The sequence below is a fragment of the Camelus ferus genome, chromosome 10 (genome assembly GCF_009834535.1).
Source record: "Camelus ferus isolate YT-003-E chromosome 10, BCGSAC_Cfer_1.0, whole genome shotgun sequence".
Classification (NCBI taxonomy): Eukaryota; Metazoa; Chordata; class Mammalia; order Artiodactyla; family Camelidae; genus Camelus; species Camelus ferus.
Genome location: NC_045705.1, coordinates 59,016,362 through 59,032,807, shown reverse-complemented (window position 1 = coordinate 59,032,807; position 16,446 = coordinate 59,016,362). Strand labels below are relative to the sequence as shown.

General features: G+C 41.3%; 1 protein-coding gene across 2 annotated transcripts in view; it reads left to right on the top strand.

The window, feature by feature from the left end:
* The first annotated feature begins 1,157 nt into the window (after positions 1 to 1,157).
* Positions 1,158 to 16,446, top strand: part of P4HA3 (prolyl 4-hydroxylase subunit alpha 3) — a 35,188-nt gene continuing 19,899 nt past the window's right edge. For both annotated transcript variants that reach the window (XM_032489344.1, XM_032489345.1), the window contains exons 1-4: positions 1,158 to 1,416; positions 7,842 to 7,984; positions 8,622 to 8,845; positions 13,290 to 13,439. In XM_032489344.1, coding sequence (XP_032345235.1) covers positions 1,208 to 1,416; positions 7,842 to 7,984; positions 8,622 to 8,845; positions 13,290 to 13,439 — 726 coding nt within the window. In that variant the 5' untranslated portion in view covers positions 1,158 to 1,207. The remainder of the gene's footprint in view (positions 1,417 to 7,841; positions 7,985 to 8,621; positions 8,846 to 13,289; positions 13,440 to 16,446) is intronic.

Genomic DNA, 16,446 nt, shown 5'->3' with positions numbered 1-16,446 from the left:
CTCATGTTGGGCATAAATAGCTGGGCCTTTATTCCCTCATCTTGCTTAGTCACTGGATGACAATTAATGCCACCTTTAAAACTTCCATTGGATTTTCATGAGGACAGGCTAAATTTCTTACTATGACGTGCAAAGCCCCTTCACAATCTAACAGTCCCAACCACAAGGAACTTTTCATCATTTCTGCAACTCAAACTATTTTCCATCTCTGAACCTTGGTATACATAAGCCCATGGAAAGCCCATCCCTTCTTTGCCTGTCATCTTCCAGACAATTCCTTTTCATCCTTTTAGACCTGCACACAGTGCCTCCTCTGTGAAGCCCTCTCCACCGTCTGTGCCTGGGGATGGGCTCCCTCCTCAGGGTTGCCGTTGCTTACTACACACCCCTTGGTTACTCTGATGGTACTTTGTGGTTATTTGTTTACATCTCTGTCTCCCCTCCTGAGTTCATGGGTTTGATATGCTATTTCTCTGTGCCCTCAGCACAGTAGAAGAGGTGCTAAGTATTTGTTAAATGAATGAATGATTGAATAAACATTGCCTGGGAAAGAGGGGGAAAGAATGAGTAGTAGGATATAATAATATTTTTGTTTGCCTAAGTGACTATGAGTATATGGTGTAGAGCAGTGACCCAGGACCCCAGAGTTTTTGGTTGTATAGGTCCTAGATTTGTCTTGCACTGACCCTAGTGGCCTTCACCCTTCTTCACCTCCGGTCAAAATTCTGTTCATCCTTCAAGAGGGCTCAGGCGTCAAGTCCTGTGTGAAGTGTTTTCTTCCTCTCTGGCCTGTCACAGCTCTTTACCCGCACCGCTGTTACCTTACCACATTTACTCTACTGATTTCTCCATCAGAATACAGTGATGTTTCTGTGTATTCATTCCTTGATCCAGAGGGGTGAATATTTTTGGATGTCGTCGTACAGCCATTGACCAGTGAATTCATTCCTCACCACGCTCGCTGCCTCGATTTCCGCAGTGGAAATGCTTTCCTAGGGCTGTGATTTAGTGGAGAGCGGGCGGACACTTAGGTGGCAGGTAGACCCCATACAATCTGAGGAGCTAAAGAGCAGGAAAGTGGGAGGTGGAGAGCGAGGGGAGGGGTGAGAGCAAGGAGTCGGGGGCGGGGCCGAGGGGCGGGGCGGGGCGGTAGCGGCGGGCGCCGGGTCAGCGGATCGGTCTGAGGGGACGCGCGCGAGCGCCGGCGATGGGACCCGTGGCGAGGCTGGCGGCGCTGCTGGCGGTGCTGGCAGTGCTGGCGCTCCGGGCAGGAGACCCGGCGCGGGCCGCGGCGCGCGACGACACGTTCTCGGCGCTGACTAGTGTGGCGCGCGCCCTGGCGCCCGAGCGCCGGTTGCTGGGACTGCTGCGGAGCTACCTGCGCGGGGAGGAGGCGCGGCTGCGGGACCTGACCAGGTGAGGGCAGGGCAGTGGGGCCTGAGTGGGAGAGACTGAGTCCGAGGACGCGGTCAAGACATTGTGCCACAGGGTGGGGGGTAACTCTTAGGCTCAGTGTCACCCTGCGTGGGACCTTGGGCACAGTGTCACACCATGAGACTGAGACATCGTCGCCCAGTGTGACATCCCCGATCCATCTTTATCCTGTGTGGGGGCCCCAGACAATGTGGGACCTCAGGATCCGTCCCTCACACACACAGTGACATCCCACATCCAACATCACACAGCCGAGTTGATACACTGTGGAAAAATGTGGTGGAGTGGCTCTGAGGTGGAATAGGACCTTACAAGGTGCTGTGTCAAGCTGTGTGGGCCCCCAGGCTCTGTGTCACAGAGACACAGCGACACTGCAAGAGTGAAATGGAGATAATACAGTGACACTGTAGCCACACATGTTGACTGTGTGGCCCAGGGCACTAATGTTTAGTATGAGGTGACATTCTGTGACCATGTATGAGATGTACACGTCGTTGAGACTGGGTGGGCACGACACAATGTATCATACTCTGCATGTGAAAGATGCCAACTAATTGTCCAGGTCATTGTATGAATAATGCTTCATGTTCATCAGTTCGTTCAACACACATGTTTGAGTGCCTACTCTGAGCCAAGTACTGTTCCAGGCACTGGGGAAAGAATGGTGCACAAGATCCAACCTGCCCTCAAGGAACTTGGAGTCTGTAACATCATGATTGTTAATCCAAGGTGTCCATCCTTCCCTTTGCTTTCAGTGCTCCTTTCTCTTCACGTGTGTAAGAGCTCTCTAAATGCCATAATTGATATGTTCCATGTGTATGAAACCATTTGACACCAAGAAAACACTGGGGAAAACTGTACTTGATGCTGGAGGATACTTAGTGTAGCACACACCAGCAGATGCTCAGCCAATATTGTTTTACTGTACAATCAACAAACTCTACGGTAAGACTTGGACCCTGGGGCACTATAATCATGCACTGACTCTGTCAGTGTCAAACAGTGAAAGATGAATGATTGGTTATGATACCATGTGTATGAATATGTGTTGTGCACCTTCTCGGGACACTGAGAAGCTCACAATGTGAGAAACAGGGTGTAACTGCATAGTTATCTGAATATATTAATGGTATTTATACCTTGTGACCCTCAGCTGAGCTGAGACAACAGAAGGCTGTCTCACAATGTGCTGCTCATAAAACTGTGGGTGTGTGTGATAGTAATGTTTCCGGGGCATATGGGAAGAAGGTGTGAGGGACACTATTGCTGTGTGGAAGAGCCCACATGGAAGAGAATCAGTTTGCGTGAGGAAGCGTATGTGAGAGATCCTGTTTGTTATTCAATGATGTCTGAAGGGTTATGTAATGTGGTACATGCTCTTAAGTATGTAGCCTGCATGTAAGTAGTTATATGCATGTTTAAATTTATTGTTAGTCTGAAATAGCATGATGATAGACACACACATATAGTATATGTAAGTTTATATAAGTGTGTATGAATTATAACAGTAAATAATGATAATTTCAATAATTCTTGTCATTCTTTGGAGTAGTATAGTTGCTTGGTGTTCTCTGGGCCCATGTTTACATAGCAAAATGATTCAATTTTTTCTTAGTCCAGATTCATTGGAGTCCAGGTTCATTGGTGGAAATGGAACAGACTCTCCTCTTTGATCTGAGATGCCATCATGCTCCCTGCTACGCATGTGCTTGTTCTCATACCACTAATCTCTCTATTTGAGTGGCTCAGATAGAGGTGGGAGCAGAATCCTGATGCTGGGCCTCTCAGGGAACAGGTTCAGAAGAGAGGGCCGGCAGCATTGATCAAAACAGCTGGCCGGGGCCACTCCCCCCTGCATGCTGGTCTGCTTTACTGTCTTCTCACCACTGTCGTTGTCACAGCTTTGTCACAGTGGGAGGTCTTGCACAAACTTTATCTCGATTGATTCTCTCTCACACACAGTGCTTTGAAATAAGTTTGTATTACTCTCTTAAACAAATGAGAACTCGTGTAAAATGTCAGAAAACTAAAGTTTAGTACCTTATCCAAGATTGCAAAATCTATTAGGTAGCAAATCCAGGACTAGGACACAGTTCTTTGGTTGTTTCCTTCTATCATCCTTACTGCTTGCTTTATGTAATATGCCAGAACCCTGACCAAGCCCCATAGCTATGAGGTTTTATGAGCAACTGGAGTACATAGTGGTTAGGAGTCTGGATTCAGGAATTTAACAGACGTCTGTTTGAATGTTTGGCTCTGACCTTGAGCTCTGTCCTTTACCTCTTTAAGCATTAGTTTCCTAATCTGTGAAATGACGATAATAATAGTACCTACCCTCATAGTGTTGTTGGAAGGATTAAATACCACGTCAAGGAATATAATAATTGCTCAACAAATGTTAGCTCTTTATGATTGGAATATAATAATTGCTCAACAAATGTTAGCTCTTTATGATTGTTGTTTAATACTGGCTTGTGAAACTAGACCTCACTTTTAACTTAAACAGTAACTACGATTGTGAGAGCCCAGATAATAAAAAAGACTCAGAAAAATTCTAGATTCTCTTCTCAGCTGACTTATGAACATCTAATTTCAGAAAGTTTAGTTTGATACTGTCAAGACTATCTGTTCTCTAGTCAGTGCTCTAAAAACCTAGTGAAATGTTTGCTTTTTAAAACAAGAATTTTGGCAGTTCCTGCTCATTTTCCTATACTCCCAATCTGGTGATCTAATGTAACTTGAGATGTTATTTCTGAGGGCCTAAGTTGATATTCTTCTTTGAATTTCTAAATTTAGAAATTAAATATTTTTGATGTTGAAACCACTACTCCCTACCCCAAGTTAATGATAAAAATTATACTAGTTATAATATATAAAGTTGTATGCTAGTATAGTATTACATATACTAGTTTTATAAATACATTTAGTTAACCCCTAGCTTTTTTTGTTGTTGCAGTTTAAAAAAAAAAACTACCAAGATTTAAAAAGTAGTGTCAGCAGCAATTATTTCTGTGCTAGCAATTAAGCATTCAGAATGTCTCAGAAGAACCAAGACAAAGCCATTTCTGAATTCCAAAGGAGAAACATATTTAATTAAAATAGCCCGTGTATTGTGGTTGGGTAACCTGTCCAAGGCTATGTTTAATGCAGGGATTGGGTTTCAGATTTTATGTGCAGATTCTTGAAGGAAAGGATCTGATTTTCCACTCTCAGCAGCATTTGTTAAAGCAAAAAGCCATTTAGGAAACCCTGGGGTTTGAATTCAGCATCCAGTAACTTGGTCTCTGAAAACCAGCTATTTGCTCAGAGGCTGGGCCTAGGGCCAATATTTAGATTCCAAACCAGCCTGAGATATCATTTGATAGTTTTTTTTTTTCTCTTTGTGTGACAGAAAAATGATGTGCTTGAACACTGAATTGATTTATGTGCTGCAATAGAGATCGAACCCCCGCCCAAAATAAATTGACCCCATAATACAAAGTGGGATGTGAAGTGAACAAAGAGACAGTGCCTTTGATCTGATGGGTGACTTAGGACAGCTCTTCACCTCTCTGCCTTGCGTCTTTCCCTTTGTGCTTCAGTCTCCTCTGATGCCCGTGAAACATCAGTTGTAGAGCGCCAGTGAGGAATCTATTTATTCACTTGTGGAAAAGGTGATAGAAAGAAATAATAGAATGGCTGTGCCGAAAGGATCCATAGAGACCTTCTTAGACCAGACCAGTTCTGCCGCTTTATAGAGGAAGAAGCTGAGGAATGGTTGGAGGCTAGATCAGGATACCTCTCAGGTCTCCTCCCAGCTCCTCCCCATCTAACTGTCATAAAATCCCTGCCCACTCAGCCTCAGTTGTCTCTGGACACTTGCCCTTCAGACTGGACTCAAGCCTAAGCCTCTGCTTGTAAGTGTTTTTGTCTAGCAGTGGAATATCTTTCACTAAGTAGTTCCATGTGGAGCTGAAGCAGGAAATAATGGGTAGTAAAAAAAAAAAAAATCCCACACCCTGGAAGCTGGTTTATTTTCAAAACCCTAGAGTAGCTGCTCTCATATACCCCTGTCTTGTGGATCAGAGACACCCTGGGACTTGACAGGCTTCCTGTTTCCTCCCTGGGGCACCCAAGCACAGATTCTTTTTCCTTAGTTTATGCTTGAATTGAATGCTTGGCTCACTGGAAGCACCTCTACCAGTCTTCTCTTTCAGGCAATTGTTTATAGTTGAGCCCCACCCTTGAGAAATCCTTAGACTGTTTCAAGGGATTGAAATCCCCCCACCTTACCACTCCCTCTCTTCTTCAGTTCTATCCCTTTCCACCCTCTGACAACCTCCATTTGGGCCAATGGACTTCTCAAGTTTCATGTGCTCATGTTCACATTCGTATAAATCCATATCCTTTACACTTTGCACACACTTTTTTCTTTTACTTCCATTGTTACTATATTGTTTTCAAAATTAATAATTTTATAACAAAGGAAAAAATTCTTAGAGGGCAGGACTAGAACTCTTAAGTTTGCCGTATTATAACCAATAAATTTCAATAATATAAATCCCATTCAGGGGTTAGAAATGGAATAGCCATCAAATACCAGGAAAGGAAATAGCGTCTTTTGGTTATATGAACACTCGTAGGACATTCGAGGAGGAGAGAAATTAACTAGAAAGATGATCACTTCTGACCCCAAAATTTCTGGCCCTTCTCTGCAAATGTTGACATGCCAGAAAGGTGGGAAGCATGCTGGATAACCCACCTCTTCATTACATTAAAACTATCACCAGTTTCTATATGATGCACTCCTAAATATCTCTCTTGAAACCATCCCATTCTCTGCCCCACTGTCACTGTTATGGTTCAGACTCTACTTGTCTCTTGCTTACAGTTTTGAAATGGCCTAAGGGGTCTTTCTGCTTCCAGTCACTTCCATTTCTAAATCCTCCTCCCACCCTCTCACAAATTTATATATGTAACATGTAGTGTATCCCACTCTCACTTAAAACCTTTTTGGTGGCTCCTAATTGCACTCAGGGTAAAAACCAAATTTCTCAGAAAGACCTATGAGGTGCTCCTCATTTCTCCGGCCTGATCTACCCATCCTCCCAACACGCCCTGGGCTCCAGCAATACTAAAACTGCTTGTGAGTTCCCTACTGTTTCTCTCTGTACCTTTGCATATGTTGAACTGTCTCTGCCTGCCTGGAAGGAGGCCTCCTTCTCCCTTCCTCATTATTTGCACTTACCCATCAAATCTCAGTTTATTATCTCTTCTGTGAAACCTTCTCTGACCTGCTTTAGCCAAATTAATCATCCCTTCTGTGTACTGCCCACTAAGCCTTGTTCTTAAATCTGATGTTGCATCTGTATTGTAATTATTTATCATCTCAGAGGCTGCAAGTCTTTGAGATTAAGGTTACTGTCTTACCTTGATCACTGGACCTTGTTTTGCCTTTGTATCCCCAGCTTCCAGCATGGAGTCTGACATCTAGCAAGTAACCAGTATAGACTGACTTACTGAATGAACAAATACATGCCTTTGTACACATTGGTCCCTGTTGGCTCAAACAAAACAAAACAAAACAAAACAAAACACACAAACAAACCAGTCTCTTCCCTTCTTTGTTCTAGCTCCCTGGGAAACAGTATGGCAAAATCAGCCAAGAACCCCGGCTTCAGAGTCAGGCAGACTTGGGTTCATTCCTGGCTTTGTTGTTTACCAACAGCACGGCCTTGTTTCAGTTTCTTCTTCTGAAGAATGTGCATGATAAAATTTACTCTAAGCATTGCTAGGGGGATTAAATGAGACAATATGTTTAAAGCACTTAGCAGGATGCTCAATACATAGTAAGGACTCAATAAGTAGTAGCTATCAGTATTTTAACTAATCCTCAGGACTCAGATCAGGTGCCATATCCTCTGGGAAGTCTTCCCTTACATCTTCTAATTCCCACCTGAGTCAGTGCCCTGCCTGCAAATTGCCACAGCACCACATAACATTATATGCTCTCCTCTGTCATAGCATGTGCCACAGTTATCATAATTAATTCAACAATATTTTTAAGCTTTTACCAGATCCTTAGTTTTGATAACAGAGTGATGAGAGAAGAAAGGATTTTCTTGTTTGTGCCCTCCTTGAGAGCTCCACTCTCTCTTGCCTTTGGGTCTGTAGCACCTAGCATGATGCCTGATGCGCAGTAACTGACCGGTGGAGACTGACCCATTGAATGAACAAATAAGTGGACCTACTTTTTGTTGTGTTGGCACTTTTCATACTCTTTGTGCTTATTGCTTAGAATATTACACAAGTCTCAAGGGGCTCAGTGTGTCATTTTTAACTGCTCTCAGAGTGCACACACCATTTCAGCCTTTCCTAGGGGCCCGGGGTGTACCAGCAGGTGAGATCGTTCCACTCCTCTCTTTCAGATTCTATGACAAGGTGCTGTCTTTGCATGAAGATTCAGCAACCCCCGTGTCTAACCCTCTGCTTGCATTTACTCTCATCAAACGCCTGCAGTCCGACTGGAAGAATGTGGTACATAGTCTGGAGGCCAGTGAGAACATCCGAGGTAATGAGGAGGAGGGCTGGAGGGTAAAAGATTTTATCTCATGACTCAGTGGAAAGGAGATTCTGATGGGATGTGATGAAGGATGTTGGAGGGGGTAGGTATTACTTGATCTCTTGAGCTCTGTTACAAAGAGCTAGGTCCCTTTGTTAATATGTCTATATGATTATACATTAGAAAGCACTTTCATAGCCGTTATCTCATTTGATCTTCAATCCTGTGACGAACTGTAGGTCATATCATCCCATATACTTATAAAAGTGATCTCTTCTAACAATTTCTATTTTATTAAGTGGCCACTACAGGTATGATCTGTAGTAAGATCACTTTCCCAGTTTACTCTGCTTCATGCTTGAAGAAGTTGTTGACTTTGGGGAAGTTAGGAGGAAGAAGAGTTGTCCCCTCCAAAAGGCAAGACTCCTGGAGATAGGATGGGACAACATGATAAAGGTGCTTAACTTTTACTCTTATCTGTTCCTCATTCAGAAGATTTTGTTCCCCTGGGAACAAAAACAGATAAAACATTATCTTTGCTCATGAAATATTATGAGCCTTGGGATTGAGGTGATTATGCCTTGCTATACTAAGTGTTCACCATCGGTTTTTGAATGGTGGATTGATGTTTTCATGACCTTCACAGCTCTGAAGGATGGTTATGAGAAGGTGGAGCAGGATCTGCCGGCCTTTGAGGACCTTGAAGGAGCAGCAAGGGCCCTGATGCGGCTGCAGGATGTGTACATGCTCAATGTGAAGGGCCTTGCCCGAGGCGTCTTTCAGAGGGTCACTGGCTCCTCCGTCACTGACCTGTACAGTCCCAGACGGCTCTTCTCCCTCACAGGGGATGACTGCTTCCACGTTGGCAAGGTAACGATATTCACAGAAGGGTGAATAGCTCGGCTCTCCTTTCTAGGGGATGACATCACCGTATCCTGATTGCTTTTAACTCTGAATCTCACTCTCTTTTCCTGATAGCTAAGGTGATCACATACTTGGGACATTCTTTTGTTTAATGGAAGTACTGGGTTCTGAACCCACGACCTCGTGCATGCCGCACTCTACCACTGAGCTTACCCTCCCACATTTGAGGACACTCTCAACACTCTTGAAAGTGAAGGAGGTGTTATTAGCCAGGATGACAGACACAAACTAGGACTTTCCTGGGCAAAATGGCCCTTGGTCACCCTAACTATAGTGCCCTGCCAGTAGATGACCTGCCACGTGGGAAGGAGAATCAGGGTCCAAGGGTGAGGAGAGGAGAGGAGACGGGGTATGAGGCTAAGATCACGGAAACTCTGCCTCTTGAGACTTTCAGGAATCCCTTGCAACATTTCCTAAGCATTTAGAAATACTAAATTAAAGTAGTGTCAAAAACCAGGCCATTTGCTTTAACATTACTTGAGGAAATCGACTTCAGGAACCTTCCATATGAGATATTTAACTGATCTTTGATCACAAGTTATAAGCACACTGGAGGTTATTTTACAATATACTCTTTGTTAGCCTTTGCCCAAGAAATAATGAAGGAAGTCTTTTTTGACTTTAATGATGCGTATTGCAGGAAAGTGAATTTTTCCCAGCTCCCCAGCCCCTGCAGTATTCATTAGCCAATCTGAGAGTGGGTTTCGTATGTCCTGAATCCAAGTTTTGGGAATCAGTCTTCCAAATTAATGTGGAGTGGGTTGCCCTAGGCCTCTCTGTGTACCATTTTTCCTTTTCTGAGATTCCGAGTAGAATCAGAGCTCAACCATCATGTTCATGGCTAATTTAAATTGAAGCCAGTTAAAATAGTTCCATGTATGGTACCAACATACGCTTCATTAGTGAGGCTTTTCTGAGACTAAAACCATATGTTGAAAATTTAGTAAGTTGCTTCCTGAAAGTCTCACTGGCAATCATTATTTCTGTATTTATTCACTTATTTTGAAAGATAAAACATTTCAAATATAAGAAAGTATACAAAAATAGCAAGCAATTATATCTATAATTGAGATGAAGTATATGTTCAAATTTTGCTCTATTTGTTTCAGATTTTTAAAGAAGAATTTACATATAGGTAAATAAAGCCCCACTCCTTTTTCTTCTCTTTCTACTTTCTTCTTTTCCCCGCCCTTTCTACTCTACCTTTGCCCAAGGACCAGATGACCACTATTTTAAACCATACAGTGTGTACTCTTCTAAGTCAGTCAGCACAGTGTATCTGAAATTCATCCACATTGCTGCATTATCAGTAGCTCATTCCTTTCTATTGCTGAATAGTATTCCATTGTTTAAATAGGCCACAAATTGTTTATCTAATCTCATGTTGATGGATACTTAGATTTATCTCCAGCATCGACTGGAATAAAGCTGCTATTAACATTCTGATGTAAGTCTTTCTGTGGACATCTGTTTTCATTTCTCTTGGTTAAAAACCTGGGAATGGTATTGCTGAGTCAAAGAATAAACTTTGATAATTATTAGCATGTAGACAAATCTGTTTCATTGGCACACCCCCAATTCCTTCTTCCATGGATTATTTTAAAGCAAATCAGTTTTCCTATTTTTTGGAATTCTTAATTGTCTAGTTCTACTACCCTACTGTTGTGTCTGTTGACTCTTGTTCATGATCAATTATTTCCTGATACAGTTTATCATGTTTGTTTGTGAGCATATTTTTAGCAGGACTTTTTACCCCCAAAGAAACTCTCTCTGCCCAGAGTTGTGAGAATATCCTTTTAAAGAGTTTTGGGTTTTCTTCTTCCAGGGTACTCTGGTGCTATCACTAGCCTTAGATCCCTTCCCCACCCCACCCCCATACATTACATTCTCACGACTTATTTATTTTATAACTGAAAATTTGTAACTTTTGACCCCCTTTACCCATTTTACCAACCCTCATCCTCGGCCTCTAGCAACTAGTCTGTTCCCTGTATTTATGGGCTTGGATTTTTTAATTTGTTTTTGGTTTTATTTCTGTTTTTTTAGATTCAACATGTAAGTGAGATCATATGGTATTTGTCTTTCTCTGTCTGACTTATTTCACTTAGAATAATGCCCCAAGGTCCATCCATGTCACAAATGGTGAGATTTTATTCTTTTTAATGGCTGATATATCTATCTATATCTACTATATATAAATATATGTATACGTGTATGTATATCACATTTTCTTTACTCATGCATCCATTGATGGACAATTGGGTTGATACCTTGGCTATTGTAAATAATACTCCAGTGAATATGAGGGTGCATATATCTTTTTGAGTTAAGTATTTTCATTTTCTTTAGATAAACACAGAAGTGGAATTGCTGAATCAAATGGTAGTTCTCTTTTAAAATTTTGAGGACCCTCATACTGTTTTCCATAGTGGTTACACCAACCTATATTCCCAGCAGCAATGCACAGGGTTCCCTTTCTCCACATCCTCACCAACCCTTGTTACTTCTTGTCTTTTTGATAACAGCCATTCTAACAGGTGTGAAGTGATATCTCATTGTGGTTTTGATTTGCGCTAGCCTTAGATCCAATTTTATGTTGATTTATTTGCCTGGGGTTTCCTTAACTATATGAATAATGCAAATTCAACCCTGAAACTCATGTGAGGCATGGGCTCAAGGTTGTGAATGTTCTAAGGAGACATTTTATTTCCCTAAACAGAAGCTAGACAGAAACAAACCAACTTTCTTGTCTGCTTGTGACAGCGGGTAGACTTTTCTGGTCCACTCTTTCCCTTAAGATGTAGTTTTCCATGGATTTCAGTTTTATGAGTGTGTCTTAATTACAGTTCCTAGGTCTGGGGAGGTCTACAGAAGGCTCATATACTGTCCTTGTGTGGGCATTATGACCTAAGGTTACTAAGTACCATGGTTATTAGGACTAATACTCACCCTGATCCTAGGCAGCTTCAACATCTGCTCATAAGCTTATTATTTGGATTTTCAGTTCCTTTTTGTTTCTGGTACCTGGGTATTTCCCAGTCTTTCTTGAAAATATATCATAAAATGCTTTTTACAGTTTATTCAAAATTTCTAAGTCTTTGTGGTTGGAAGGATTCCGGTTATCTCATTCTACCTTTTTTATTATTATTCTTCAACTCAATGTTTTTACAAATAGGAAACTTAAGGACCAGAAAGATGACACAGCAGACTAATGGCAGACCTAGGATAGGAGTGGACTCATTGTTTAGGCTGCAGAGTTGTGGTATCTCTAGGTTCTGCCCTGTTTTTCTGTCTGCTGAAAATTATACCTGAATTAGATCATTTTGCAAGAGGCCTTCCAAGTCTGTGACTTTATAATTCCATGCTGTCTTCAACATCAACTTCCAGGAAATTCCACCTGCAGTTCTGGTATTTAGTTAACTGTAAGCTATTAGGAGGCAGGAGCTATGTCTGGTGCATGTTGCCATATTCTCCATCACTCTGGCATCTAAAGTAGAGCAAATCCACTGGACTCTCATAGCATTCCCAGGTCTACCTTCATTATGGTGCCTAATGCATTATGTCACAATTACTGGTTTACCCACATGCCCCTTGATTAGGCTTATTTATTTATTTGTTTATTTAAATGGAGGTACTGGGGATTGAACCCAGGACCTTCTGCATGCTAGGCATGCACTCTACCACTGAGCTATACCCTCCCCTCAACCCTTGATTGATTATAAACTCTTTAAGGTCAGGGACCACTGGGTACATTGTAAATACTCAGTAAATATTGAATAAATAAATGAATGCATTTAATTCAGTCCTCACATTGCTACCAACAGTATCTTCCTAAAAACATGACATTCACAATTCTAATTACCTCAGCCTACATTGCCTTTTTATGTTTATTTCCTGCTTCTCTTCACCTTAGACTATAGCCACAACATACTACTTTCGGCTTCTATATCTACCATTCCCTCATCTTAAAATGCCCTTCATCTCAGTCTCTGCTCATTGAAATTCTTTTCCTTCTTCAAGGAAGGCTCATCTCAGATGCCACTTCTTCTTGAAGCTTTCTGAGATTCTCAAGTCTCCTCCCTTCTTTATGCCTCCACAGCACATTTTACATATTTCCTTCAAGTATTCATGCCATTTTGCCCAGGATTGTATTTACTTGAGTGCTTACCTCTCATCCCTACAAATTGAGTTCTTTAAATGCAAGAATCCGTTTGTATTCTTCACACCTAGTTCAATGTCTTGTACAAAATAGATGCTTAATAAATTGAATTTAAATGGATTTGAGAGAAAACTTGCCTTCTTGGGTCCCAAAGGCCCTCCACTCTTTGCATTGTCATTTCCCCGTACCCGTGGACTAAGGCTTCAGTGATGGTACTTATGTTCCCCACAGGTGGCCTATGACATGGGGGATTACTACCATGCCATTCCATGGCTGGAGGAGGCTGTCAGTCTCTTCCGAGGATCTTATGGAGAATGGAAGACAGAGGATGAGGCAAGTCTAGAGGATGCCTTGGATCACCTGGCCTTTGCCTATTTCCAGGTAGGGGAATAAGTGAGGCTCACCGCTTCCATCACTATAAGCGTAATGCTTTATATTTGCTTTATAATTTTCTAAGCATTTTTGTGTCCCTTAATTTATTTCATCTTTCCAACAAGACCAAATACGAATCAATCAGGGCAGCTGTTTTATTAATTCCATATTTTTCATATGAGTATACCGAATCTCTGAAGAATTCCTAACTTGTCACAAAGCTCACAGAGCTGGGATTAGAGCCCAGGCCTGTCTGACTCTTGGTGCTCTTTCAGTGCATTAACCACTTTAAAACCATCATCTCCTGTGTAGGAGGCAGTCTCTCACCTGTAGCAGCAGGAGCTGCATCAACAAATATTTAATGGGTTCATGGTCAATATAGATCACTCTTCTGCACTCTCAACAGTTCATAACTCTTCACAGATATCATGCCATGATATTGCCAATGTCAAGAAAGAAGTTTGATTGTTATCCTCTCCCATCTGCCGTCAGGTCCAACTGTGACCTGACTAGTGTCTGGATACAGAGCCGGCCTCATTGGCCCAGAGCATCAGCTCATTGCCTCCCCCAGGTCTTGTTTTTCTTTGGCACTGTTGATCCATGACCTGTTGTGCCTCTTGTGGAGGCTCATTTCCCTCCATGTAGGAGCTGCAGTCCTTTGTGTAGCTAACCCCGTTTCCCACCAGAGTTGCACAATCTTCAAGAATAGGCTGGAAAAATCACTATAGAGCCAGTTTCCTAGAGTTTCCAAAACTAATAAACCATTTCTGCTCCATACATTCCTCTTTCTTTCCGCCCTTTTCCTGAGAAAAGGGAGGCGGATGTGGGTGGTCCAAACCCACCAGTTGCTCCCAAAACATATTTATTCTCAGTGTAGCAAATGGTCCTGCTCCTCTCATGGAGGTTCCTGGTAAGTGGCTCCTTGTTGCTTCCAGGGTGCTCTTCCTAATTCTCCTGCTTAATAGCTACATATTAAAGCTGAAATAGAATCACTGTGAAAAAGGGGAAGAAGTAATTAAATATTGATAGAGGGAGAAAATGGAGAAGTGTTGTGGAGACTCAGAGAAAATAAACTAAAGCAGCTTACCCTGAAAGACAGAGTTTTAAATACAATACCTGAGTAATATTTTTGGCTTTTCTCCCCTAGGATGGCTTAGATTTCTCCTCTCCTCATTTGTAGCTCTCCCTTTCCACAATGGTGCTTTGTCTGATAAATTTTATTCATCTTACTAGGCATAGCTCAGATTTCACCTGTTTTGTGAAGTCTTCCTTAATTCTCCTCAGACTCCTTAGACTCTCCTTCTTTGTGCTCTTACGGCACACTTCTTTATGCCACAGTAATAGAACACATAAGGCATTGTCTTATAGACAATTTCTGGTCTCCTTTTTACCCTTAGTAAATTAAGGATAAATGTCTCTCCATGGACCTTTCATTATCATATAAAATTATATATCTATACATACCATGAAAAGTATAATATATAATATCATAGTATATATAGTACTATATATTATTTAATACCTTTTTCATGATGTATTTTAGTAAAAAAATTATTTCAATTAAGTGCTAATAAAGAGAGACAGTAGAGTGTAGTAGTTAAACCAAGTCAGGCAGAGCTGGGTTCAAATTCTTTGAAAACTTGGTCAACTTAACCTCCCTGGATCTTAATTTTCTTATCTTTAAAGGGGAATAATAATGATGCTGTAGGAGTGAGGAAATAATTTTCCCTCTAACCTGCTGAGTTCTTGGCTGAAATCTCCCTGTAATACAAGACAGATTAACTGGAGGAAAAATCAACATAAGTTTCCTAATATGTGTACCTCCTGCATACACAGGAGATACCGGGGGTGGGGGATGAGTAACTCTCTGAGGGAATCTAAGTCTCCACCTTAAATACTATCTCCAGCTAAAGGCAAAAGAAAGAAAGGTGACCAGACAAAGCAAACAAGAGTAAGGTTGTTGTGCAGATTTAAGTGGTGCCTTCTCCATGGATGAGATTCTCCTGTGATTTAGAGTCATCTTCTTTTCCAGGTATGCAGAAGACGACACCCTTACAAATCAACATTTCCTTTATAAATGTAAATTTCCCTTGCAAAGTGTAACTTGTACTCTGGTTTTAAAAACTTCTGTGCCTGCTATTTCTCAAAATAATTAGCTCAAAATAATCTTTATGCCAAAGAGGCATATTTTGGGGTCGCATATTCTGCTAGTCTTCAATGCTCATCTCAAAGTGTTGTTGTAAGGATTAAATGAGCTAATACATGAAAAACCCTTAACACAATTCATGACACATACGCACTTGAGAAATGTAAGCTGTTTTTATATTATACACAAGTGTGTGTTCTCCTTTTTCATTTAACATTGCTTAGAGTACACCTTTCCAGAGAAACTTAAGTGGGACATCAAAAGTAGCTCTAAATTTGTTCTTGAGAAATATAATTTTATCTCTTGATAAACCCCTTGAATTTTAAAAATACATAAAATTGTGTTTTAGTTCTCTTCATCTCAAAAGGGTTTGAAAACCTACAATCCTGAGTTAATATCTGACATCATAAGATATTACTAGATTACTTAACTATCCCTCTTTTAAGTATAGAACAGAATAATTCATGATGTTAAATAATTAGAAACAATCTATATGTCCAATAATAGCAGAATGGCTAGATCATCTGTGCTGTAGCTTCTAGATGGAATAAAATGCAGCCATTAAAAATGCTGTCTCTCTTGTACACCCACTTTCACAGCAGCACTATTCACAGCAGCCAGTAGATGGAAGCAACCCAAGTATCCGTTAATGGATGAATAGATAAGCAAAATGTGGTGTACACATACAATGGACTACTATTCAGTCTTTAAAAAGAAGGCAATTTGAACACATGCTACAGTGTAGATGAACCTTATGGAGACATTATGCTAAGAGAAATAAGCCAGTTACAAAAAGGCAAATACTATTTGATTCCATTTATATGAGGTATCTAGGATAGTCAAATTTATAAAGTTAGAAGTAGAGTTGTG